General features: G+C 37.5%; 2 protein-coding genes across 9 annotated transcripts in view; one reads left to right on the top strand and one right to left on the bottom strand.

Moving 5' to 3' along the window:
- Nucleotides 1–25,547, bottom strand: part of Marchf1 (membrane associated ring-CH-type finger 1) — a 756,948-nt gene that overhangs the window by 706,045 nt on the left and 25,356 nt on the right. The gene's annotated exons all lie outside the window — the stretch shown is intronic.
- Nucleotides 24,527–24,796, top strand: LOC124094780 (cyclin-dependent kinases regulatory subunit 2-like). Its single transcript, XM_046447745.1, is given in 1 exon segment — nt 24,527–24,796. A coding segment is annotated over 1 exon segment (270 nt).

Below are 25,547 nucleotides of genomic sequence, written 5' to 3'. Positions count from 1 at the left end.
CATACATATAATGGTGATACCCAAGGTGATACAAGTCCAATAAAGAAAGATTTTTTGTAGAAAGTAATGTTAAACAAGATTTTCAACAGAAGGTTGGTTTAATCCACAGATGTAGAACTGGCAGGTACAGAAGTTCACAGCAAAAACACTACCCGAGAATACACACAATGAAGCAAAAGCTATAATTGATAAAACACAGCAGGTAGAGTCTTCGTTATAAAAGATGAGAGCATTTAATTAAGAAAGTACTCATAACAAATTAAATAGAGCTAATTTAAATAAAATTTACCAAAAGTTGGAATCTAGGCAGAGAATATTTAAAACAAGAAATAAGAAACAAATTCAAAACTTCTGTAAAGATACCAACGAAAAGCAAATAAACCCCCAATTAAAAAGGAGGTGAATAGAAACATATGCACTAAACTGAGAAGAGATTCATAACCAGTTATAGAAGACATTAAATGAATTAAAATATTATACTCAAAATTACGGCAATAAATTTTAAATGAACAGAAAATAAAGTACTCCATAACAAAATTGAATTTCCAAGTTGATGCTAAGAAGAAGTGGAAACTTTGGAATATATCAATACGTAATAAAGTGATTGGGAAAGTGATAAATATCTACTTTTGGAAAAAGAATGTAATTTAGATAGTCTCAGAGAAAATTCAATATGGACTCTAACCTTTAAAGAATATGTTAGTGTTATATAAAATATTCAACAACAAACCTAACAGAAAGAACAATTTTATTTATTTCAATGTAATTTTTAAGTAAGATATTAATAAATAGATTTCAGACCCATATAAAAAGACAATACCCTATGGCTCAAAGACATTCTATATGGAGAGTATGAACTATTAAAGATATATGCATATGAGTGAGTCCATTTCAGAAAATCTGATAACAATCAATTATACTTGTAAATAGAGGAACAAAATCATGCAGTCATAACACTAAGGTAGAAAAGGCATTGACAATTGTTATATGTTTCTAAAAGAAGTTCTAAGTAAAACAGAAAAAAATAACATTGCTGACACACAATAACAATTCTTTTAAATAATCAATAGCTAATATTATCCCCAAAATTGAGGCACTAGACAATTATAAGTGGAAACTGCATAGTGAATCACAGTATTATTCAGGGCTGACTTTAAGAAGCTAGTAAATATAATTAGAGAAGAAAATAAAATTGTCTATATTAATAATGGAAAAGTATATACGAAACTTTATATGATGAACCAACAATGTGATTACTTTGAAAATCCAATAGACTCTACTTTTAAAGTTTTTTATACATAGCACAATCATTTGATGCATTCTGAATATGAGTTTGAAAGAAATCAATACTTATTCTCTATTCTAGCAATTAGTAGTTTGAAAGGGAAACAAGAAAAATACTTGCAAAAGCAACAAAAATATAAAATCTTTAGAAATAAATTCAATAAGAAACTTACAACAAGATCTACATGAAGAAAACAATAAAATGATTTACAGAGGACTCAAAAGAAAATGTAATGAAAAGGAAATGCATTCTATTTTCTTGTATAACTTACACAACCAAAATACAAATTTTCAAAAAAAAATAATAGATAAATTTATACAAATAAAATTAAAATATCCATAAGTAAATATTGAGTAAAATTACATTGAAGTTGACGTGGAAAAATAAGTTCACAAGAATATACAAGAACAGTACCCCTCCCCCAAAAAAAGGAATGTTGGGAGGAAAATGAATTTGCCTTACAATGCAGGTAAGTAAGGAATAGCAGGAAAGAATAGAAGGAAGGAAAAGTAGGGAATAAATAGGTGAGTGGAAATAAACAAATCCATATTTTATGTAGCATGAATATGTCTATACATACACAAGCAAACATATACATAATTTTTGCACAGATTTTTGTGAGAAAAGTTATAGTTCAATACAGCTTTTTATAGGATGGATTTAATTGGCATAACTGGCTATATACCTATAAGTGTTAAATTGGACCCCTATCTCATGCCACATACAACTTTTAATTTCAGACCACTTAAACACACTTACAAAAAAATTACTGACAAAACCAATAAAGACAACTCTTCCAAAAAGCTGAGATTACATATTCAACTTAGACCTAATTTACAAAGATAGAAAATCTAGAATGTATAGAAACATGATAGAAATATTCCACTATATTAAAAATTTAACATTTAATCTGGCAAAAAAATGCCATACATGAATAATCAATATGTTGTGGCAAGGCAGAAATGAAAAATAATTGTAAATGATATTTTTCACTAAGATTTAAAAACATTACATAGGAGAGTGATTGACAAGTGATACTCACAGCATTTCTGTTTTGCTTTGTTCCTTTTTTAATGGCTCTTTTTAGTTATACATTAGGATTCATTTTGATATGATAACAAAAACATGGAATATAACTTGCTCTCATTCAGCCCTTAGTATTTCCCCTTACCCTCCCCTCCTCCTACCCCATTCCCTTCCCTCTACTCTAACGTAAACAGGATGAAATGGTCATAGTTACAGGATGAGATGCAAAATGGTTGGCTCTTCTGATCCAGATCACCTGGTGATCTAGGAATCTACCTAATCTACATCACTTTCAAAAGGAAATTAAGGTTTAATAAAATAAAAATTGTTATACCAAAAATATTGTTTCAAAAAGTAAGGATTATTTGTATGATGAAAATAATAGACCACATGGCTCTATAGGCAGTTTCTACTGGAGAGGAGGGAAATGGTACCGGAAAAATGGGCAAAAGCAGGGAGTTGGCAAGTGAAAGAAAACTGGACAAAAAGCAGCTAGTATTTGATGCTATAGAGAGGAGGGCAATGACTAGATGACAAAGTGCTATTGACAGTTTTACTTATGTAAATAAATATGACTGATTTTCTGGGATAACTAATAAGTTTCATTCTAACCATGTAGTTCACTTATTCAGATAAAATTTGAGGGTTACCTCTGAAACCAAACTACAGTCTAATGTCAGATCTTCTGCTTACTTAATGTTAGCCTAGGAATATCCCTTAACCTCACGCGCCTCAATTTTCTCATCAGTAAAGTAGGGTTAATAATAGTACCCGGACTTTGGAAGATGGCGGCGAGGGGAGTGCATTGCCCCCGTGTGCTGCTTCACTGTGTGGGAGTATGACAAGTCAGGACGGCTAAAGGCTATCTTGTTAGGAATTTCCAGCAATAGTGGGGTGCTCCGGAACCTGGAGGAAGGATTTCCATCGCACGAGGATCGGCTACGGGGACTCAATCGCGAGAGGTTTGTCACACAGAGGGTAACACTGCTTATTCAGCAAATCGCCCCGCGGCTAGAGTCTGCAGCGCGCGCTGGGAAACGAGGAGACAGCGGCGCAGGGATACAGCGCTGCAGTTTCTGCCAGCCGTGCAAGCACCGTACTCAGGGCTGAATTCTGGGTTCGAGACGGGGGAAGGAAGTGGTCCATCTCGGTTCTCCACACCGGTCAGACCACAGAGGAGGCCAGCAACCACCATGTTGGAAAGCTGACATCACCATCCCTGTTTTCGACTGACCGCAGCTCATTCAGCCATAGAACAGGTAATTTCAGGCTGCCATTCGCCTGCGGCTTGCAGACAGATTGCTAGGGTTCAGTGCCTGGGTGCTTCTTAGAACCTGATCTTATTGGAGCGAACACCGAGCGCGGGGAGGCCGAGTTCCGGCTCCCAGAACTGCCCTGGCCCAGGGCTGGGGAGCCTGCGGAGGCTGCTTCTTGGACCCTGCGCCTATCAGAGCATACACCAAGCACTAAGCGGCCGAATTCCGGCTCCCGGAACTGAGCCCGCGGGGACTGCTTCTTGGAGCCTACTCATATAGGAGCTTACACCGAGCACAGAGCGGCAGAGTTCCGGCTCCCGGAACTGCCCTGGCCCAGGGCTAGGAGCCCACGGAAACTGCTTCTCAGTCCGGGTCCTGCTGAGGGCCGGTCAGGACTCACCCGTTGCTTTGGTTGCCCGGCAAGGGGAACGAAATGCTGCCATTCGCATAGGATACCAACATGGCAGAGATCTGATGTCATCAGAAAGCGACGGAGGAGAGAACTTCATCAATACCAGCGGCGACAGAAACAGTTGGTCTCCTGGTAGGGGGGGTGAGGCACAGACACCCGAGTCTCCTCAATTTGTCGTCGAGCCAGAGGGGAGGAGACGGGCCGCCGGCAGCGCCCGGAGCAGGCCTAGCGGCTCGCCAGCGTGGTGACCGCGTGACCCCAATTGGAGAGGGGGCGGAGCGGAGCCGCCACCCGCACCCGCAAGGTGGGCAGACCCGCGACCCAGTGGTACATGGGCGTGGTAGGAGGGGCAGGGCAGAGCCGCCGCCCGCGCTTGCAAGGTAAACAGACCTGTGACAGACTGGCGGGTCAGGCCCAGTGGCCTGCCAGTGTGGTACACACGTCACCCCAACTGGAGTAGGGGCAGAGCAGATCCTTCTCCCACGCCTGGATCAGGCCCTGCCGGTGTGGTGGCCACGTGACCCCAATTGGAGTGGGGGCGGAGAGGAACCGCGACTCGTGCCCGCAGGGTGAGCAGACCTGTGACCAACCTGCAGATCAGGCCCAGGGGTCCGCAGGAGTGGTAGGAGGGGCAGGGCAGATCTGCCGCCCGCACCTCCAAGGTAGGCAGACCTGCGACAGACCGGCGGATCAGGCCCAGGAGCCTGCCGGCGTGGTACACACACCACCCTAATTGGAGTAGGGGAAGAGCAGAGTCGCCGCCCGTGCCAGGAACAGGCCCAGGAGCCTGCCGGCGTGGTACACACACCACCCTAATTGGAGTAGGGGCAGAGCAGAGCCGCCACCCGTGCCCGAAAGGTGGGCAGATCTGCGACCGACCAGCGGGACAGGCCCAGTGGCCTGCCGGTACGACAGACACGTCACCCCATTTGGAGTAGGGGCAGAGTAGAGCCACTGCCCGCGCCTGCAGGGTAGGCAAATCTGCAAACGACCGGCGGATCAGGCCCGGTGGCCTGCAGGCGTGGTACACTCGTCACGCCAATTGGAGTAGGGGCAGAACAGAGGTGCCGCCAGTGCCCAGAACAGGCCCAGTGACCTGCCGGTGTGGTAGCCACGACACCCCAATTGGAATAAGGAGAGAGCAGAGCCGCCGCCCGCGCCTGCAGGAAAGATACGCAAGCAGTATGAAAAGACAAGGAAAGAAAGGACCACAAGCAATGCAGGTCAACGCAACTTTAGAAGAGGTAACAGCTACAGCAGATGGAATGTCAGATAAAGAACTCAGGATATACATGCTTCAGATGATCTGGAGTATCAAGGAAGACATTAGACAGCAAAATCAGACAATGAAAGATCACTTCGACAATGAATTACGCAAACAAATCCAGGAAGCAAAGGATCAACTATACAGGGAGATAGAGGTTATAAAAAGCAAGCAATCAGAAATCCTAGAAATGCAGGAAGCAATAAACCAACTTAAAAACTCAATGGAGAATACTACCAGCAGAGTAGAACACTTAGAAGATAGAACATCAGACAATGAAGACAAAGTATTTCAACTGGAAAAGAACATAGACAGCTCAGCAAGACTATTAAGAAACCATGAGCAGAACATCCAAGAAATATGGGATAACATTAAGAGACCAAACTTAAGAGTCATTGGGATACAGGAAGGTACAGAGCTCCAAACCAAAGGAATGAGAAGGCTATTCAATGAAATAATACAAGAAAACTTCCCAGACTTGAAGAATGAGACAGAATCCCAAATCCTAGAAGCCTACAGGACGCCGAATGTGCAAAATCATAAGAGATCCACACCTAGACACATTATAATGAAGATGCCCAACATACAGAATAAGGAGAGATTTTAAAAGCTACAAGAGAAAGGAAGCAGATTACATTTAGGGGTAAGCCAATCAGGATAACAGCTGATCTTTCAACACAGACTCTGAAAGCTAGAAGATCCTGAAATAACATATTTCAAACACTGAAAGAAAATGGGTTCCAACCAAGAATTGTGTATCCAGCGACATTAAGCTTCAGGATGGAAGATGAAATTAAAACCTTCCACGATAAACAAAAGTTTAAAGAATTCGCAGCTAGAAAACCATCTCTTCAAAACATCCTCGCCAAAACATTACAGGAAGAGGAAATGGAAAATAACAATGAAAACCAACAGTGGGAGGTAGGACAGTAAAGGGGGGGGAATAATCAAAGAGGAAAACAAACCATGTTTAGTAACAGAAATAAACAAATATGGCTGGAAGAACAACCCATATCTCAATAATAACCCTAAATGTTAATGGCTTAAACTCACCAATTAAGAGACACAGGCTAGTAGAATGGATCACAAAACAAGACCCAACAATATGCTGCCTACAGGAGACGCATTTGATAGGAAAAGACATACATAGGCTGAAGGTGAAAGGTTGGGAAAAATCATATCACTCATATGGACTTCGGAAACAAGCAGGAGTGTCCATACTCATATCAAATAAAATAGATTTCAAGCCAAAGTTAACCAAAAGGGATAAAGAGGGACACTACATACTGCTTAAGGGAACCATACACCAACAAGACATAACAATCATAAATATTTATGCCCCAAACAATGGTGCAGCTATGTTCCTCAAACAAACTCTTCTCAAGTTCAAGAGTCTAATAGACCACCATACCATAATCATGGGAGACTTCAACACACCTCTCTCGCCACTGGACAGATCTTCCAAACAAAAGTTGAATAAGGAAACTATAGAACTCAATAACACAATTAATAACCTAGACTTAATTGACATATATAGAGTATACCACCCAACATCAAGCAGTTACACGTTTTTCTCAGCAGCACATGGATCCTTCTCAAACATAGATCATACATTATGTCACAGGGCAACTCTTAGACAATATAAAGGAGTAGAGATAATACCATGCATCTTATCTGATCATAATGGAATGAAACTGAAAATCAACGATAAAATAAGGAAGGAAAAAGCATACATCACTTGGAGAATGAACAATAGGTTACTGAATGATCAATGGGTTATAGAAGACATCAAGGAGGAAATTAAAAAATTCTTAGAGATAAATGAAAACACAGACACAACATATCGGAATCTATGGGACACATTGAAAGCAGTTCTAAGAGGAAAATTCATTGCTTGGAGTTCATTCCTTAAAAAAAGAAAAAACCAACAAATAAATGATCTCATACTTCATCTCAAAATCCTTGAAAAAGAAGAGCAAAACAACAGCAAAAGAAGTAGAAGGCAAGAAATAATTAAAATCAGAGCTGAAATTAATGAAATCAAAACAAAAGAAACAATTGAAAAAATTGACAAAACTAAAAGTTGGTTCTTTGAAAAAATAAACAAAATCGACAGACCCTTAGCGATGCTAGCGAAGAGAAGAAGAGAGAGAACTCAAATTACTAACATACGGGATGAAAGAGGCAATATCACAACAGACACTTCAGAAATACAGAAGATAATCAAAAAGTATTTTGAATCCTTATACTCCAATAAATTAGAAGATAGTGAAGGCATAGATAAATTTCTTAAGTCATATGATCTGCCCAGATTGAGTCAGGAGGATATAGACAACCTAAACAGACCAATATCAATTGAGGAAATAGAAGAAACCATAAAAAGACTACCAACTAAGAAAAGCCCAGGACCGGATGGGTATACAGCAGAGTTTTACAAAACCTTTAAAGAAGAACTAATACCAATACTTTTCAAGCTACTTCAGGAAATAGAAAAAGAGGGAGAACTTCCAAATTCATTCTACGGGGCCAACATCACCCTGATACCTAAACCAGACAAAGACACTTCAAAGAAAGAAAACTACAGACCAATATCTCTAATGAACCTAGATGCAAAAATCCTCAATAAAATTCTGGCGAATCGGATACAAAAACATATCAAAAAAATTGTGCACCATGATCAAGTAGGATTCATCCCTGGGATGCAAGGCTGGTTCAATATACGGAAATCAATAAATGTTATTCACCACATCAATAGACTTAAAAATAAGAACCATATGATCATCTCGATAGATGCGGAAAAAGCATTTGACAAAGTACAGCATCCCTTTATGTTCAAAACTCTAGAAAAACTAGGGATAACAGGAACATACCTCAATATTGTAAAAGCAATCTATGCTAAGCCTCAGGCTAGCATCATTCTGAATGGAGAAAAACTGAAGGCATTCCCTCTAAAATCTGGAACAAGACAGGGATGCCCTCTCTCTCCACTTCTCTTCAACATAGTTCTCGAAACACTGGCCAGAGCAATTAGACAGACGAAAAAAATTAAAGGCATCAAAATAGGAAAAGAAGAACTTAAATTATCACTATTTGCAGATGATATGATTCTATACCTAGCAGACCCAAAAGGCTCTACAAAGAAACTATTAGAGCTAATAAATGAATTCAGCAAAGTGGCAGGATATAAAATCAACACGCATAAATCAAAGGCATTCCTGTATATCAGCGACAAATCCTCTGAAATGGAAATGAGGACAACCACTCCATTCACAATATCTTCAAAAAAAATAAAATACTTGGGAATCAACCTAACAAAAGAGGTGAAAGACTTATACAATGAAAACTACAGAACCCTAAAGAGAGAAATAGAAGAAGATCTTAGAAGATGGAAATATATACCCTGTTCATGGATAGGCAGAACTAACATCATCAAAATGGCGATATTACCAAAAGTTCTCTATAGGTTTAATGCAATGCCAATCAAAATCCCAATGGCATTTCTTGTAGAAATAGAGAAAGCAATCATGAAATTCATATGGAAAAATAAAAGACCCAGAATAGCAAAAACAATGCTAAGCAGGAAGTGTGAATCAGGCGGTATAGCGATACCAGACTTCAAACTATACTACAGAGCAATAGTAACAAAAACAGCATGGTACTGGTACCAAAACAGGCGGGTGGACAATGGTACAGAATAGAGGACACAGAAACCAATCCACAAAACTACACCTACCTTATATTTGATAAAGGGGCTAAAAGCATGCAATGGAGGAAGGATAGCATCTTCAACAAATGGTGTTGGGAAAACTGGAAATCCATATGCAACAAAATGAAACTGAATCCCTTTCTCTCGCCATGCACAAAAGTGAATTCAAAATGGATCAAGGAGCTTGATATCAAATTAGAGACACGCCGTCTGATAGAAGAAAAAGTTGGCTACGATCTACATACTGTGGGGTCGGGCTCCAAATTCCTCAATAGGACACCCATAGCACAAGAGTTAATAACTAGAATCAACAAATGGGACTTACTCAAACTAAAAAGTTTTTTTTCAGCAAAAGAAACAATAAGAGAGGTAAATAGGGAGCCTACATCCTGGGAACAAATCTTTACTCCTCACACTTCAGATAGAGCCCTAATATCCAGAGTATACAAAGAACTCAAAAAATTAGACAATAAGATAACAAATAACCCAATCATAAATGGGCCAAGGACCTGAACAGACACTTCTCAGAGGAGGACATACAATCAATCAACAAGTACATGAAAAAATGCTCACCATCTCTAGCAGTCAGAGAAATGCAAATCAAAACCACCCTAAGATACCATCTCACTCCAGTAAGACTGGCAGCCATTAGGAAGTCAAACAACAACAAGTGCTGGCGAGGATGTGGGGAAAAGGGTACACTTGTACATTGCTGGTGGGACTGCAAATTGGTGCAGCCAATTTGGAAAGCAGTATGGAGATTTCTTGGAAAGTTGGGAATGGAACCACCATTTGACCCCGCTATTCCCCTTCTCGGTCTATTCCATAAAAACCTAAAAAGAGCATGCTACAGGGACACTGCTACATCGATGTTCATAGCAGCACAATTCACAATAGCAAGACTGTGGAACCAACCTAGATGCCCTTCAATAGACGAATGGATAAAAAAAAATGTGGCATTTATACACAATGGTGTATTACTCTGCATTAAAAAATGACAAAATCATAGAATTTGCAGGGAAATGGATGGCATTAGAACAGATTATGCTAAGTGAAGCTAGCCAATCCCTAAAAAACAAATGCCAAATGTCTTCTTTGATATAAGGAGAGTAACTAAGATCAGAGTAGGGACGAAGAGCAGGAGAAGAAGATTAACATTTAACAGGGATGAGAGGTGGGAGGGAAAGGGAGAGAGAAGGGAAATTGCATGGAAATGGAAGGAGACCCTCAGGGTTATACAGTGGAGGGGGTAGAGAGAGAGGAGGGGAGGGGAGGGGAGAGGTGGGGAGGGGGGAGGGTGGAGGATGGGAAAGGCAGCGGAGCACAACAGACACTAGTATGGCAATATGTAAACCAATGGATGTGTAACTGATGTGATTCTGCAATCTGTGTATGGGGTGAAGGTGGGAGTTCATAACCCACTTGAATCAAAGTGTGGAATATGATATGTCAAGAAATTTGTAATGTTTTGAACAACCAACAATAAAAAATTAAAAAAAAAAAATAAAAAGTAGAATCATGACAAAAATAAATAAATAAATAAATAAAGTTCTAAAAAAAAGATGAAGATTCCTTATTGGTTGACTGCTGTATCTACTTTATGTTAACTGAATACACAGCTTGTTCTTAATTATGTATATATACCCCTACTGTCCTACAATAAAGCAGCTCCCACTCCTGCTGTATCAATCTTCACAAGTTGCTCTTCACCCTCCGATTAGTTTGCTGCAGCCAGACTGCAGCAAAAGGCCAAGCATGTTAGCTAGTTTTATGTCACTATAACAAATACCTGGGATAATCAACTTGTAAAGAGAAAAAGTCTATTCTGCCTCAGACTTTTGGATGTTCCAATTCATGGTTCACTGGCCCCACTGCTTTTGGGCCTGTGGAGGCAGAACATGATGGTAGGAGCATGAGGCAGAGCAAAGTGACCTTCACCTACTGGCCAGGACACAAGAGAAAAAGATAAAGAGACCAGGGGTCCCACACCCACTTCAAAGGCACTCTCCCAATAACAAGACCTCCACCAGGCCCCTCCTCTTAAAGGTCTCATCATCTCCCATTAAGATGGGAGATGGGGACCAATGAACTGGGGACCAAGCTTCCAACACATGGGTCCTTGGGGGACATTTAAGATGCACACTGCATAGTTGAGTGAGTGTATCAGGTCATAGGAAACATTTTTAATCAAATTCAATGTGAATTCACATATTTTCATAGTAACATTTGGGTGGAGGCAGAGTAAATTACAAAATACCCCTAGTTTAAGCATTTGCCACAGAATGAAATTCCAATTAAGACTTTTTTTCCTGGCAGGATCACTGATGTACTTCAAATACAGTGCAAACTGAAGTAGATGTAATGTACCATACAAATTACCCTTAATGACTCTCCCAGTATCCTACATCTTTACCTCTTTGGAGAAAGGACTTTCCACCCCCAAGAGTTCTGTCATTCAATCCCTGGATGAAAATTAAAAACCACAAGAGAAACAAACAAAATCCTCCTCATCATCAGAAACAAACAGATGTGCTTGGCAAAAGTCAACTGTCCTTGACCTCTGGGACAACCTTTTATTTATGGAAACTGTGACATCTGGTTCTTTTATCATTCATAACCCTCTCCTGCACAAAGGGTTAAAATGCTATGTATTTAAATTAAAATTCAAGAAAACAGTCAGTGTGCTCCAGTTATCAGTAACAGGGAGGAGAGGGGACTGAGAAAGGAAAGGGAGGGGAGAAGAGGGGAGGGAGGGGAAGGAAGGGGGAGAGGGAGGGAGGGAGGGAAGAAAGGGAAACAAGGGATGAATAAAGGTCATACTTATATTAATGCCCAAACCACAATGGCTCTGAGCCTCCATCTGCTCATATAACATTTCCACCACCTCCTCACCACCTCCTTGGAGTCCTAATAGGGATACCTCCCATTTGCTCACAAACCAGCCTGCCAGCAACAGTTATCGGACAGCATCTGTTCCCTTTTCCTTTTGGCTCCAGCAACTCCGCTTGGGTGACCTCAGTGAACTCCTCTTTGTGAGAATGCCAAGTTCATGCAAAGATGTCCTTGCCTTTTGCTTCTAAAGTGACCTGATTGGCTTCAGCTTCTATGGAAGAAGATGAAAAGAAATGAGCTTTTCACCTGCAAACCTGATTCTGTCCCCTGGACAACGCAGCAGTGCCGGATCTGCTCAGAGCCCACAGTCTTTACTGAAAAGAGCTTACTGGGCTGCTGTCTCTCTCCTGTTCCACAGGAGACCAAACTCTTTTCTGGATGGGCTTAGAAAGAGATGCCTTGTCTTCCCCTCCACCAATTGATCTCTCACTTGAAGCTGCTATAGTTGAAAAGAATACACTCAGATAGAGGTGTATAACTTCCTCCCTCAACCACAAAATGAAACTTGCAATGTTTCACATGGTGCAAGCTGCCAACTTCTTGATTATTAGGTCTTTCATTTGGAAAATAAGGCAGATAGAGTTTCTCTTATACATACATGGAGCAGACAACATCTAATGCAGAGATGTAGTGAACCTATTACAAGGATGTGATGAGGAATGCAAATCACAATTTTGCCAGGAGCATACCTATGTATAATGATGATCCAGTTTTATATGAGTGATTTTGAATGCTACTTATAAATAAAGAAAAACACATTTATTTCTGAATTAAAGCTTTACATTTCTGTGTGTTTCAGTAGATAAACTGCTTAAAAGCCTGAAATATTTAACCACTGGCACCTTTCTCATGAAAGTGTTTTTCAAATAATTCTACTAATCCTTTTCATATCATGAGCTAACACTTATTTTATTCCTTTTTATTTAAGAATAATAATGACTTCCTCTCCTAAGTGACTAGCATTAACATTTTAAAATAATCTTAAAGATTTTATTTTTAAAGGCAAAGAAATAGTAAGTAGGAAAGCAAACAGTGACCCATTCAACATAAATTACAAAAAAAAAATTAGAATGAAATGCAAGAACTAATTATGATGGTGAATAACTAAGATTCTGTAAAGAAAGGGAAAAGGAAATAGAAGTGAGTTAAAGCATTCTTTCAATTGCTTTATAAGGCAACATATTAAACCACTAGATTCCCCCCGCAATACTTCCCCTTTCCCTCCCTACAAACAATAAATTTTGAAAAGAAAGAATGAAAGTGCACTCCTGTGATTCTAGACTCGTCATTTGTACGATTGGATTTGGGCACTTTAGTTCTGTTTGTTCAACTTTTCGTGTTTCCCATGAAACATCAAAATACATGTCTCTTTTGAGTATTAATACCAGGCTATTAAAATGCTAGTGGAATGAATTTCCCTTCTTTCTCTTTAAAATTGTGAGTCTTAATAGGTTGCTTTGTGAAGAATTTAAAAGAATAACTCAATTTTCTTCTCCATTTTCACATTTATACTTAGTTTGTACATGTATGTGTTACATATGTGTGTGTGTGTGTGTGTGTATATATACATATATATATATATATATACATATATATATATATACATATATATATATATATACACACATATCTATACTTTATAATTCTCAGGATAAATTTTATGCAAGCTGGGAAAAAGAAAATCTTTTCTGAATAGATCTTTCAATATTATCTACCTCATTATCATCTCTTTAATGATACTAAAGGTAACTAGCTCATCTTCATCTTCATTTTTTATATGTCAAATAACTACATGGGTGGAGCTGTTCCCAATATTTGTCACCTATATTCTGGGTTTCCCTCACCTCTGCCTTTCTTCTCTATGTTTTATTCTTTTCCTTCTCATTTATTCTTTTTCCTACTTTGTTCCTATCATTGTTATTACATTTTAAAAATGGTACACATGTAAATTTTTTTTACAAAGAATAATAGGCTAGAACATGCCTTGCTCATGTGGTGGTGGGCACTCCTAGGACCCCTTCAGCTTACGTATTGTCCAGCTACTGCTCCAACTTCCAAGTCCTCCGACACTCCTGTTTTATCTACCAAAGATGATTGTTTAAGGAAATAATTAAATATTTGCTTTTACAAAATATTTCTAATTCACACATCTTTATTGAAACTAGTACGGGTTGCCTTTCTACTAAAATTTATCTCAGAAATGGGGCTCTGAGAGAATTGGGCACTGTACTGATGTGGGAGTAGAATTAAAGCAGGGGAGAAGGGTAGCAGGCAGCTGTGTGGAGCAAAGGGTGAGGGTGGCAGCCCCAGGAGCAAGAGCTGAGTTCTGAGACCAGGATGCATAAAGGAAGGTCAGCTCTCCTGAATTTCAAAATTTACCTCAAAGTCAGTCTTGAGCACAAAAAATAAGAGCCCTGATTTCAACACCCAGAATTCGGTGCAATTAGTACCACACATTAACTGTCTTGATTATCTGGGCATCTGTGATACAGTCTGAATGCCCAATCAGCATCTTAAGATTGTAATTATGGGTGAGAGGTTCTACAAGTTGACTTAGAAAGGAAACACTTTAAGATAATTAGTTGTTTAGGAGCTATCTGGATTAAATATACTTCTGCTGTTGTGAGTTCTTAAGTGGGATAGTGATATTGTGGATATGTTTTTTTTAATAGTCCTTTGGTATTCAAATATATATTGTAAAATATTTATGGGTGATATAAAATGTTTGAGATTTTATCGAATATAATCTGGGGAAATAGAAGGGATGTGCAAGAAAGAAAAAACAAGGTTGTTAATGGCTAATGATTATCAAAACTAAGAAAGAAAAATATTTTATTGTATCCCCACTATTGTATTTCTTTCAGATTTTACATAAAAAAAGATTCAGACGATATTATATGAATGCTATATAAAATTGTGTATTCATACAAACAAAATCAATCACATATCTGTGTGTATGTGTGCATACACACACACACACACACATAGATATATATTAAACATATTCCTTCTTCCAATCATTAATAAGGCAAGCCTAGTATAATATATAGTATTTTCAACAGAAATCTCTCTCCTTTTTCATAAACAAGATGCCATGGAAAGTATGAAGCTGCTTGTTCAATGGGTATTAATGAACTTATATTCTCTGTACTAAGAGACATTAGTATCAAACTCATGAATATAAAATGCCAAGACAGAAAGTTCACAGCTGTGAGAGGGAAGATTTTCTAAGCAGATTACCAAAGGGAAAGAATGTTGTCTTCTTGATAGGTGAGAGACATAAACACCCAAATCAACTATTCTGAAAAATGCCAATATGCCTGCAAAGGGTCCTCGTCACATAAGATGGCAGGAAGTGGCATGATGATGGAAATGACATTGGCAAAGCAACAAAAACAAAAAAGAGCATGAACTGCATAGTACTTTTTCTTTAGTGCTACATGCAGAATATGCAATATTCATTGTAAAAGAATTTACCAGGCCTCAAAAGTCTCAGAGGTCCATACATCATTTTTTAAATGCAAATAAGTTTCTTTGCCCCACTTATTTTATAATACATAGCTAGGGTTATATGACAAGTTTTTTCATTTCTTTCTTTTATAGCAAATATTCATATATAAAATAATGCATCTTGGAAGCAGAAACCTTGAAAGATCATTTTCTTTTACAGTAGGAGTAGCTTATGTTAAGTACTTGTGTTAAGGATGCATTTTCTTTAAAGATAAAAATTATGAATGTTGTCAATATAAAGCCTGCTTTCTTCTCATCCTTTTTCATAGGCATGGCAGACAATCTTTCAAAGGTTAAGACAAAGTTTAGTGCCAGGTTTCAAATCTTTATCTTCTGTTCTTGTTTCAATTAAAGGTAAAGGATGAGTCTCATCAAATGAGATCAGTAGTGCTGACCAGTACAAAAAGCTTTCTCTCCTAGAGGCTGATGATGTAATATACTTTTTAACTGAATGTTTAATGACCAGGAGAATTTTGTTCATCAGTACTTCACAATGTAGTGGTAGTAAAATAATCTTCCAAATCCAACAGTAATTTACTCTAGGAAAAAAAGGAAGGGAGGAAGGAGAAAAGCCTTAAAATGGTAATTTTTGGAGAAATTGGCACTTTTTACAATAATACTTAGTCATTGAGGCACATCATCAAGATGGCAAGAACTGAGTTTTATACCATCATCCCCTTCAGGTGATTTTGAAAACTACCCATGAATAATAGCAGCTTTGTGAAAGTCTAGGAATCCTCAGAAGAAGTTCCCGTTTATCCTTGGAACAAAAATAAATCTGCATATACATTAAAGGGGACAGTAAGACAAGTTTCTCACTTTACCTTCATTATTCCTTTGCCAAGTAACATAGTGCCAAGAGAGGCTCTCTTGACCCATTTCCCTCCCATAGGGGAAAGTGAAAGCATACTGAGGGTGCACCTGCTCCCCCAGTCATGATAGACACAGATCACAGGCCTACTTCACTCTCGTCCCACTAAAAATACTGCTGTGATAGATGTGTATGAATAGTTTGGAGAGGCTGGAAACAGGAAGGACAGGCTGAAGATCTTAATACCCTGCAGACTCCATCAGGAAGCTCACCCACAACCTTGTGGAAAATCTTGCATGCAGAACCATTCCCCAAGTAGCCCATAGATACCTTTGATGCTTCACACAACAGGTCCCCAAACAACCACCACAAGTGGGAAGACATTTGCAGAAAGCTTGTAAGCACACATAGTCATCCAGCTCAGTTCTGTGGGGTTGAAAGAAGGCATACATGCTTGAACAATTCAGGACCCACCTAGGGAAAACAAATGTGAGACTCAGCACCTAGCCGGGGCTTGCAGGATAAAGAGAATGTATAGAATCTTAAGAATTCCTACCCTAGAAGGAACAAGAGGAGCGGAACAGGTGCACCTATAGGATAGGTCTAAATACCTCAGAATCCCTAGCATAGTTGACTAGGGAAGTTGTTTCCCTCTCAAAGCCAGTCAGTTAAGACTGGAGAAGATGACTACTTCTTCAAACGCAAAGGTAGCAACACAAGACTGCAAGGAATGAAAAGCAAAAACAAACAAACAAACAAAATAAAATATAATACTACCAAAGGATGTTCCAATAGTCAATTTCAGAGAATTGAGTATCTATGAATTGCCTGACAATTCAAAATAATAATTCTAAGGAAGCTCAGCAAGCAACTATAAAATATAAATAAAAAACTAGATGGAGTCAGAAAATCAATAATAAGTAAAACAAGTAGTAAAATAAAGATAGAAATCATTTTTTAAAAAGAAATTCTGAAGATGAAGGGTAATATAATGTGACTGAAAAAACAAATGTGATTGAGAGTAACAATAGCAGACTTGAACAAGCAAAAGAAAGAATTTGTGAATTTTTAAAAAGGTCATTTAAAAACAACCAGTGAAAAGAGAACAAGGAAAATGAGAAGAAAACCTACAGGATGTATTTGACATCATCAGGAGAGTTAACATTAATATTTTGGTAGTCTAAGAAGATCTAAAAAGAGGGTGGATTTTTTTTAAAGAAATAAAGCTGAAAACTCTTCAATCATAGGAAGAATTACAGCCATCCCATTGCATGAAGCACAAAAATCTTCAGAAGTTCAATTCAAAGGAAAATGTACTCAGACACATTATAATCAAAATGTCAAAAATCAAAAACAACAAGAAAATGAAGAAAGCAGCAAGAGAAAAGAAGCACACCACATACCAGGGACTTTCATAAGGCTATCAATGTGTTATCCAGAAGGAACACTGCAGACCTAGAGAAAGTGGGGTGATATATTCCAAGTGCTGAAGAGTAAAGCTGCCAACCAAAATACCTGGCACAACAGCCCTTCAGAACTGGAGGAGAGAGATGATATCAGTCACCTGGCAGAAGAGAAAGCTTTTGATTCTCCTCTACCAGTGGATATGTGAAATAAACACCTATTCATGGTCAGTTTTCTCTGAGATTACAGGCAGCTGGTACATCATTCGCATGAAATGGGGAGTGAAAGTTGAGGCACATGTAGGCATAACCCATATGTCAAAGCACTGTTCCATAATGTACGAAAAGGAATCCCCAACCTTCAGCTCCTCCATGTGTAGAGGAGGGTCTGGACCTCACATACATATGACCCTAACTCTAAGATTCCCCATGGGTTGTGTCTTAATTCATCAGCTTTGGAAGTGGAGGGGATTGGGCATATAGGGATCTCTATAGATCAAACAAGTGGCCATTTAAGTGGTCGTGCACATCTTGGACATTCGTATGCTGGAAGCACTGCCTAGGAGAGATTTTAAAAAACTCATCCTTCTGTTTCTTCCCAGAGGGAGTTCATGACACTCTTCCCGGGGCTACTTGGTGACTTGATTTCTAACTAACACACACTGGGGAGTTGAAGAAGCAGAATAATGTTAGCCTACAAGCAGTCTATCAAACAGATCAGCACTTCCTATGCCTTCTCCCCATGTTTGCTCCAGTGATAACATCAGGTCTGTTAATCATTCCTAGAATAAGAATGTCCACACAATGAGTGCCCTGACTTTTACAGCTTCCACCCAAAGGACGGCATCTTAATCCTCCTAGTTCTAGGAACAGAGGTGACCAAGTATATGTGAGTACTTCAGGGGAAAAAAAAAAAGCAGCAGTATTATATGAGCACACAACACTTCCAGGGACTTTATCCCCTGAAAGTAGTAGAGAAGGGACTATAAAAATACAGGTCCCTCTGTCTCCCCAGAGTGGGTTTAAGTAATGCATCAATTTTTACAGCTACTTCCAAAGGGACTTTATCCTAAACTTCTTGGCTCTAACAGCACAAAGACAGAGCATATGCAAGTCTGTCTAGATAAAGAGAAAAAAATAGTTTTAAACACATGTACAAACACTTTTATGGGCAACACCCTCTTGAAGAAGTGTAGAAAAGTGCCAAGAATGTCCTGCTTCAATCTCATCTCTACAAGGGGCTTATAGCACATACTTCTAGTGGCTATTTAACAGCCTGGCTTTTAACACAGTTGCATTGAGAAGCTAATGGGATAGATGATAACCTTCCAGCAACTTGAGCTGAAATTTAGCACTTCTTGAGCCTTTTATTGACTTTTGCTCCAGTGATAATTTCAGGTCTGCTCATTTATTCTTTTTGGAAAGACTTTGTCCGTATACCAAATGCCACAACTCCTATAGCTTCTACTCAAAGAATTCTCTCCTTACTAGCCTAACTCTTGGAGTTCATGGGGTTTTTCATTCCAAAGTGGCCCTATATCATTAAAAAAAGAAATTAACATAAAATACGCAAATCTCCAGGAACTATCTACCCAGGAATAGAGTGTTCATGCTGAATGTGAGTATAGGTATTTACCACAAATCCTCTCCCCAGCTTAGTGATAGCAATTGAGAAATAAATACCTACACTCAGTTTCTCTGTGAAGAAAGAAGAAACTGAAATATTATCCAACCCCTCAAGCTTTCCAGCTATATCTAGAGAATCTGAATTTGACTATACCAGTCTCAGTATTCTTCAAGATGTGGTACATGCCAATCTCCAGGGAGCTAACAACAACAACAAAAAATCAACTGCCCAAAGTAACAAACCATTTGAGAGGCATCTTAAAAATTTCAGGTCATATGAACTGATGAGATTCTTCTTCTTGAGGACAATCTGACAATACTGAGAGAGGTGGTAATCTTATTTAAACAAAAAGAAACATAGCAACAACAACAAAGAGAGAGAGAGAGAGAGAGAGAGAGAGAGAGAGAGAGAGAGAGAGAGAATATCAAGGAACATGATGAAACAGGAGAACATATTCCAAATAAAACAAAAAGATACATTTTCAGAAAATGACTCACATAGAGAAATGTAATCTGCCCAATAGTAAATAAAAATAACCATGATAAATACATTCACAAGGTCAAGACAGAAATGCAAAAGGTAATTTTAAACTTCAATAGCCATAGAAAAAATGTAAAAATATCCAACAAATCATAGAGCTGAAGAATACTATAACTGTACTGAAAATTCAAAAGATGGAGTCAATTGCAGATTAGATCACACCAAAGAAAGGATCAGTAAAGTAGAAGATAGATCACTTGAATCTAATGGGTGAATGAAAAGAAAAAAAAAACTGAATGAAAAAGTGTAAATAGCTTAAAAAACATAGGAGAAACCATTAACCCTGACAATATATGCATCCCTGGCATCTCAGAAGGTGAATAAAGAGAATAAGGAACAGAAAACATGTTCAAAAATAATGGCAGAAAACTTCCTCAGCCAGGGTAAGGAAATAGAAGTCCAGGTTCAGTAAACTCAAAGGACAGCAAATAAAATGAATCTCATAAGATCCATATCAAAATATAACACAGAGTATTAAAAGTACTAAGGGGAAAGTGAATAGTAACAAACAAAGGAACCTCCATAAGATTATCAGTGGGTGTTTTTTGAAACTGAAACTTTGCAGGCCAGGATGCAGTGGGATTACATACTCAAAGTCTTGAAGGGAAAACTGCCAATCAAAAATATTATAAGCAGCAACAATGTATCTCAAAAATACACCAGTCAGAATAGCCATCATCAAGAATACAAGTAATCATAGGGCTGGGAATGTGGCTCAAGTGGTAGCACGCTCACCTGGCATGCGTGCAGCCCGGGTTCGATCCTCAGCACCACATACAAACGAAGATGCTGTGTCCGCCGAAAACTAAAAAATAAATATTAAAAAATTCTCTCCTCTCTCTCTCTCTCTCTCTCTCTCTCTCTCTCTCTCCTCTCTCTCTCTTTAAAAAAAACTATGCAAAGAATAAAGAAAATATATTTTTAAAAAAAGAATACAAATAATCATAAATGTTGCACAGGATGTGGAGGAAAAGGAACAATTTTACACTATTCATGGAATTACAAATTTAAACAATCACTATGGAAATCAACATGGAGGTTCCTCAAAAGACCAGACATGCAATCACTGTATGATCCAACTATACCTCTCCTCAGTATTTATCCTAATGAATTAAAGCCATCATACTATAGGGATACATGCAGAGCCATTTTATAACAGCATAATTCACAATATTAAAATATGGAACCAGCCTAGGTGTCCATCAATGCATAATGAGTAAAGAAAATGTGATATATATATATATATATATATATATATATATATATATATATATATATATATATATATCAGAGAGGGAGAGAGAGAGAGAGACAAGTTTTATTCAGTCATAAAGAAGAATAAAATTATGTCATTTGCCGGAAAATGGATGGAACTAGAGACCATTATATTAAGCAGAATAAGCCAAAGTCAGGAGGTCATGGATTATATGTTTACTTTCATATGCAGAAGCTAGAGAGGGAAAAAAGAAAACAAAGGCAGAGGGGGCAAGGATTCCCTTGAAAATCAAAGGGAGATTAGTAGAAGAAAGGAACCAGAGGGTAGGAGATAGGAAGGGAGCAGGGAAGAGATGGGGAGTGATATTGGGCAAATAATACTGCTATATTGTATGCATGTACCAATATGCAACAAATCCCATCATTATGTAAAACTATAATTCACCAATAAAAATGCAGAAAAAGAAAAAAAACAGAGTAATTAAGACTTTCTCAGACAAACAAAAGAGTTCATCATCATGAGACCTACCTTACAAAAAATTATAAAGAGAATTCTTTAAAGATAAAGAAAGAGAATGATAATTAGTTACATAAAAACATATGTAGCCAGGTGCCATGCTCTTGCCTGTAGTCCCAGAGGATGGGCAGGCTGAGGCAGGAGAATCCTAAGTTCAAAGGCAGCCTCAGCAATCTAATGAGGTCCTAAGCAATTTAGCAAAACCCTATCTCAAATAAAAAATGAAAAGGGCTGGGGTTAGGATGTTGCTCAGTGGTTATGCATCCCTGGGTTGAATCCCTAGTACCCACCCTCCCCAAAAAAAGCGTATGTAAATATAAAACACTGGTAAAGTATATTGTCAACTACTTGGTCAAATTCTTGGTAAAATGGTGGTAGGTAAGTCAATTAAATCTCTAGCATAAAGATTAAAAGGCAAAACTTGAAAGTAAAGTTGAATAATTTGTTAAGATATAAATAATAAAGGATGTAATTTGTTACATTAAAAAAACATAGGAGAAGGGAAATAAAAGTGTAGCATTTGTGTATGCAAAGTAAGTTGTTTAAGTTAAGGATAGCCAGTTATGGGATGATATATAAGTCTTAGAATAACCATAAAGGAAAAGCTTATACTAGATATAAAAAAAGATAAAAAGAAAAGATCCGAACCAAACCACTAAAAAGTATATCAAACCACAAAGAAAGAAAGAATTAGAGAAAGAAAGGAACAATGAATCTACAAAACAACCAGGAAAAAAAATAGCACTAGTAAGTCCTTACCTATTGATAATTACTTTTAATGTAAATGGGTTAAACTCCCAAATCAAAAGGGATAACGTAGCTATCTGGATAAAAAGAAAGAAAACCCGACCCAACTACATGCTACCCAAAACAGACTCACTTCACCTTTCATAGAATTAAAGTGAAAGGATGGGGGAAAATGATATTCCATATAAATGAAGACCAAAAGAAAAAAATAATATAGCAATATTTATTTCAGACAAAATAAATCTTAGGGCAAAAACTCAATAAAGAGACAAAGGAAGCTGTGATGTAACAAAAAAGGGGTCAATTTATCAAGACGATATAACCATTGCATCATCAGAGCACTGAAGTATATAGAACAACCAAGAGTTGTTTTCTTTAAAATATATTTTAAAAAGCAATTAAACTTAAGGTAGACCAACCAAAGACAGAGAGAGAGAGAGAGAGAGAGAGAGAGAGAGAGAGAGAGAGAGAGAAGAATCAAATGAATAAATAAATAAAACTGAAATAAAGCAGGAGAAATTACAACTGAGGACAGAAATACAAGAGTTTGTGAGATACTGCTATGTACAATTATATGCCAATATTGGATAACCTAGACGAAATGGATAAATTCTTATACAGTGTACCAGGACTGAGTAATACAGAAGTAGAAACCATGAGCAACAGTAAAGAGATATAATCAGTAATTAAAAAAAAATTTCCCCAAAGAAAAGTTTAAGCTCTTACAAACTATACAAAACATTATCAAACCTTCTCAAATTTTTCAAAAAACGAACTGGAAGAAGAAGGACTTCCAAACTCATTTTCTGAGGTCAGCATTACCTGTTATTAAAATACATGAAAATGGTAAAAGAAATTGAAGAAAAAAGCAAATAAACAGAAACATATTACATGTTCAAGGACAGAAAAAAATTAATATTGTCAAAATGTTCATACTATCCAAAGTGATCTATCAATTCAATCATATCTCTATTAAAATTACTATGGTACTTTTCTGAGAAGTAGAAAATACAATCTTATATTTATATAAAATTACCAAAGACTCTGAAGAGCTGAAGCAATTTTGAGCAAGAGCAAAGCCATGGGTATCACAGTCACTGGTTTCTAATTTTATTACAAAGCTATAGTAATCAAAAAAGTATGGCACTCACTTAAAATAGACATATAGACCAATCGAACAAAACAGAGAGCCCAGAAATAAACCTACATGGAAGTTGATAACTAAACTTGGTAACAAAAGTAGCAAGAATATACAATAAAGAAGAAGACGAGATATTATCTTCACTAAATAGTGTTAGTAATACCGGATATTCAAATGCAAAAGAAAAGAAGGAAGGAGAGGTAGGAAGGGTGGGTGGGTCTTAAGGGTCTTCATGTTATCCCACACAAAAAATGTCATCTCAAAATGGATTAAAACTCCTAAAAGAAATAGAGGAAAAGCTCCATGACATTGGTCTTGCCAATAACTTTTTACTTTGAACACCAAAAGCACAAGAAATGAAACAGAAACAAATGGGGTTTTATCAAATTAAGAAGTGCCTACATTGCAAATTAAGCAATCAGGAAAATGAAAATGCAGCTACAGAATGGAAAAAAATCTTTGTAAACCCTGTATCTGATATGATATTGATATGGAAACTATATAAGGAACTGAAGTCAATTGCAAAGACAAATAACCAGATTTAAAAGTGGGCAAAGAACCTGAACAGGCATTTTACAAAGGATGTATGGAAATTACCAAGAGCTAGATGAAAAAGTGTTCAACATGACTATTCATGAGGGAAATCCAAATCAAAACCAGAGTATGATATCACTTCTTGCCTGTTAGGAGGGCTATCATCAAAAGATAAAAAAGATAACAAGTATTGGTGAGGATGTGGAGCATGGGAACTCTTAAACATTGTTGGTGGGAATGTAAATTGGTACAGATGTGGTGGAAAACAGAATGGAGATTCCTCAGAAAACTAACAATAGAATTACCACATGATCCATTTGTCACACTTCTGAGCATTTATCCAAGGGAAATAGAATCACTACCTCAAAGACATATCTGAACTCCCATGTTTAGTGCAGCATTATTCACAATAACCAAGATATGTAGACAATCAAAAATGCCCATTAGTGGATGAAAAAGAAGATGGTATTGTGGTACACACACAACGAAATGCTACTACTTCAAAAAGAAGTAGTAAAACCTTCAAAAAGAAGAAAACCTTAGTTTCATTCTCCTGGCATGAAATAGACATGAGTTCCACTTCACCCATTCCTGAGGTCATCCATTTCTGTCTCTTCTCTGCCCAAATATGCACTGGTGTATGGCCCATATACAGATCTACTACTCAGACAAGCACTATCAGTACCAGCATGTCATGTTACCTAGAGAACTTTCCAAACAAGTACCCAAAACTCATCTAATGTTTGAAGAGGAATAGAGGAGACTTGTTGTCTAACAGAGTCTAAGCTGGGTTCATTATATGATTCATGACCCAGAACCCCATATTCTTATCTTTAAACTACCTCTACCAATAAAAGCAACAGAAATGAAATATATCTGGAATCATCAATTAAATATATCACAAATTTAATGTCTATGTGTATATAAGGTAGTATTCAATGAATACTTAAAAAAATGCACAAATCATTCGTCCATACTTCTGTTTGAGCTGTGTTATTCAGAGCACCAGCTCAGTTCAATGCAACTGCAGGTAGGTTATTGTAAGGTGTTTAATAAAATTTCTCCTAGTCAGTTTTTCTCTTAATATAAGTGCCTGTTTGACATTACCTGTTACTTTTGTTAAATAAAGTTTGCATGTTTGATTTTTTTTTTTTAAAAAAAAGAAGAAATCCTCACTTCTAACAACATGGATGAAACTGGAAGAAATTTTAAGAGAAATAAGCCAGGCACAGAAAAACAGACACTGCATGACCTCACTTATATGTGGAATTGTTTAAAAGTCTAACTCATACTAACAGAAGCATGTGAGCAGGGATTGGTGAGTGGGGGAAATGAAGAGACATTGGTTGAAGGATACAGATTTTCAATTATAAGATGACTAAGATCTAGGAAGAATGTAGAGTATCGTGTTAATAGTTAATAATAATAAGTTAAAATTTCCTAAGAGACTCAATTGTAAATGTTATTATTATGCATTATACCAAAAAAAGGTAACATGTGAGGTGATGGATATGTTTGTCAGTTTGATTGTGATAACCATTTCACAATGTATACATATATCCCAAATACCATGTACATGTTAAATATATACAATTTTTGTTTGTCAACTTTCCTTTAATAAATCTAGGAAAATTGTTTTAAATCTATTATTGGCCAATATT

This window comes from Marmota monax, unplaced genomic scaffold, assembly GCF_021218885.2.
Source record: "Marmota monax isolate L192 unplaced genomic scaffold, Marmota_monax_Labrador192_F-V1.1 WCK01_AAM20220418_F8-fsc00040, whole genome shotgun sequence".
Classification (NCBI taxonomy): Eukaryota; Metazoa; Chordata; class Mammalia; order Rodentia; family Sciuridae; genus Marmota; species Marmota monax.
Note: the sequence above shows the minus strand (reverse complement) of the source record. Positions and strands in the feature narration are given on the sequence as shown.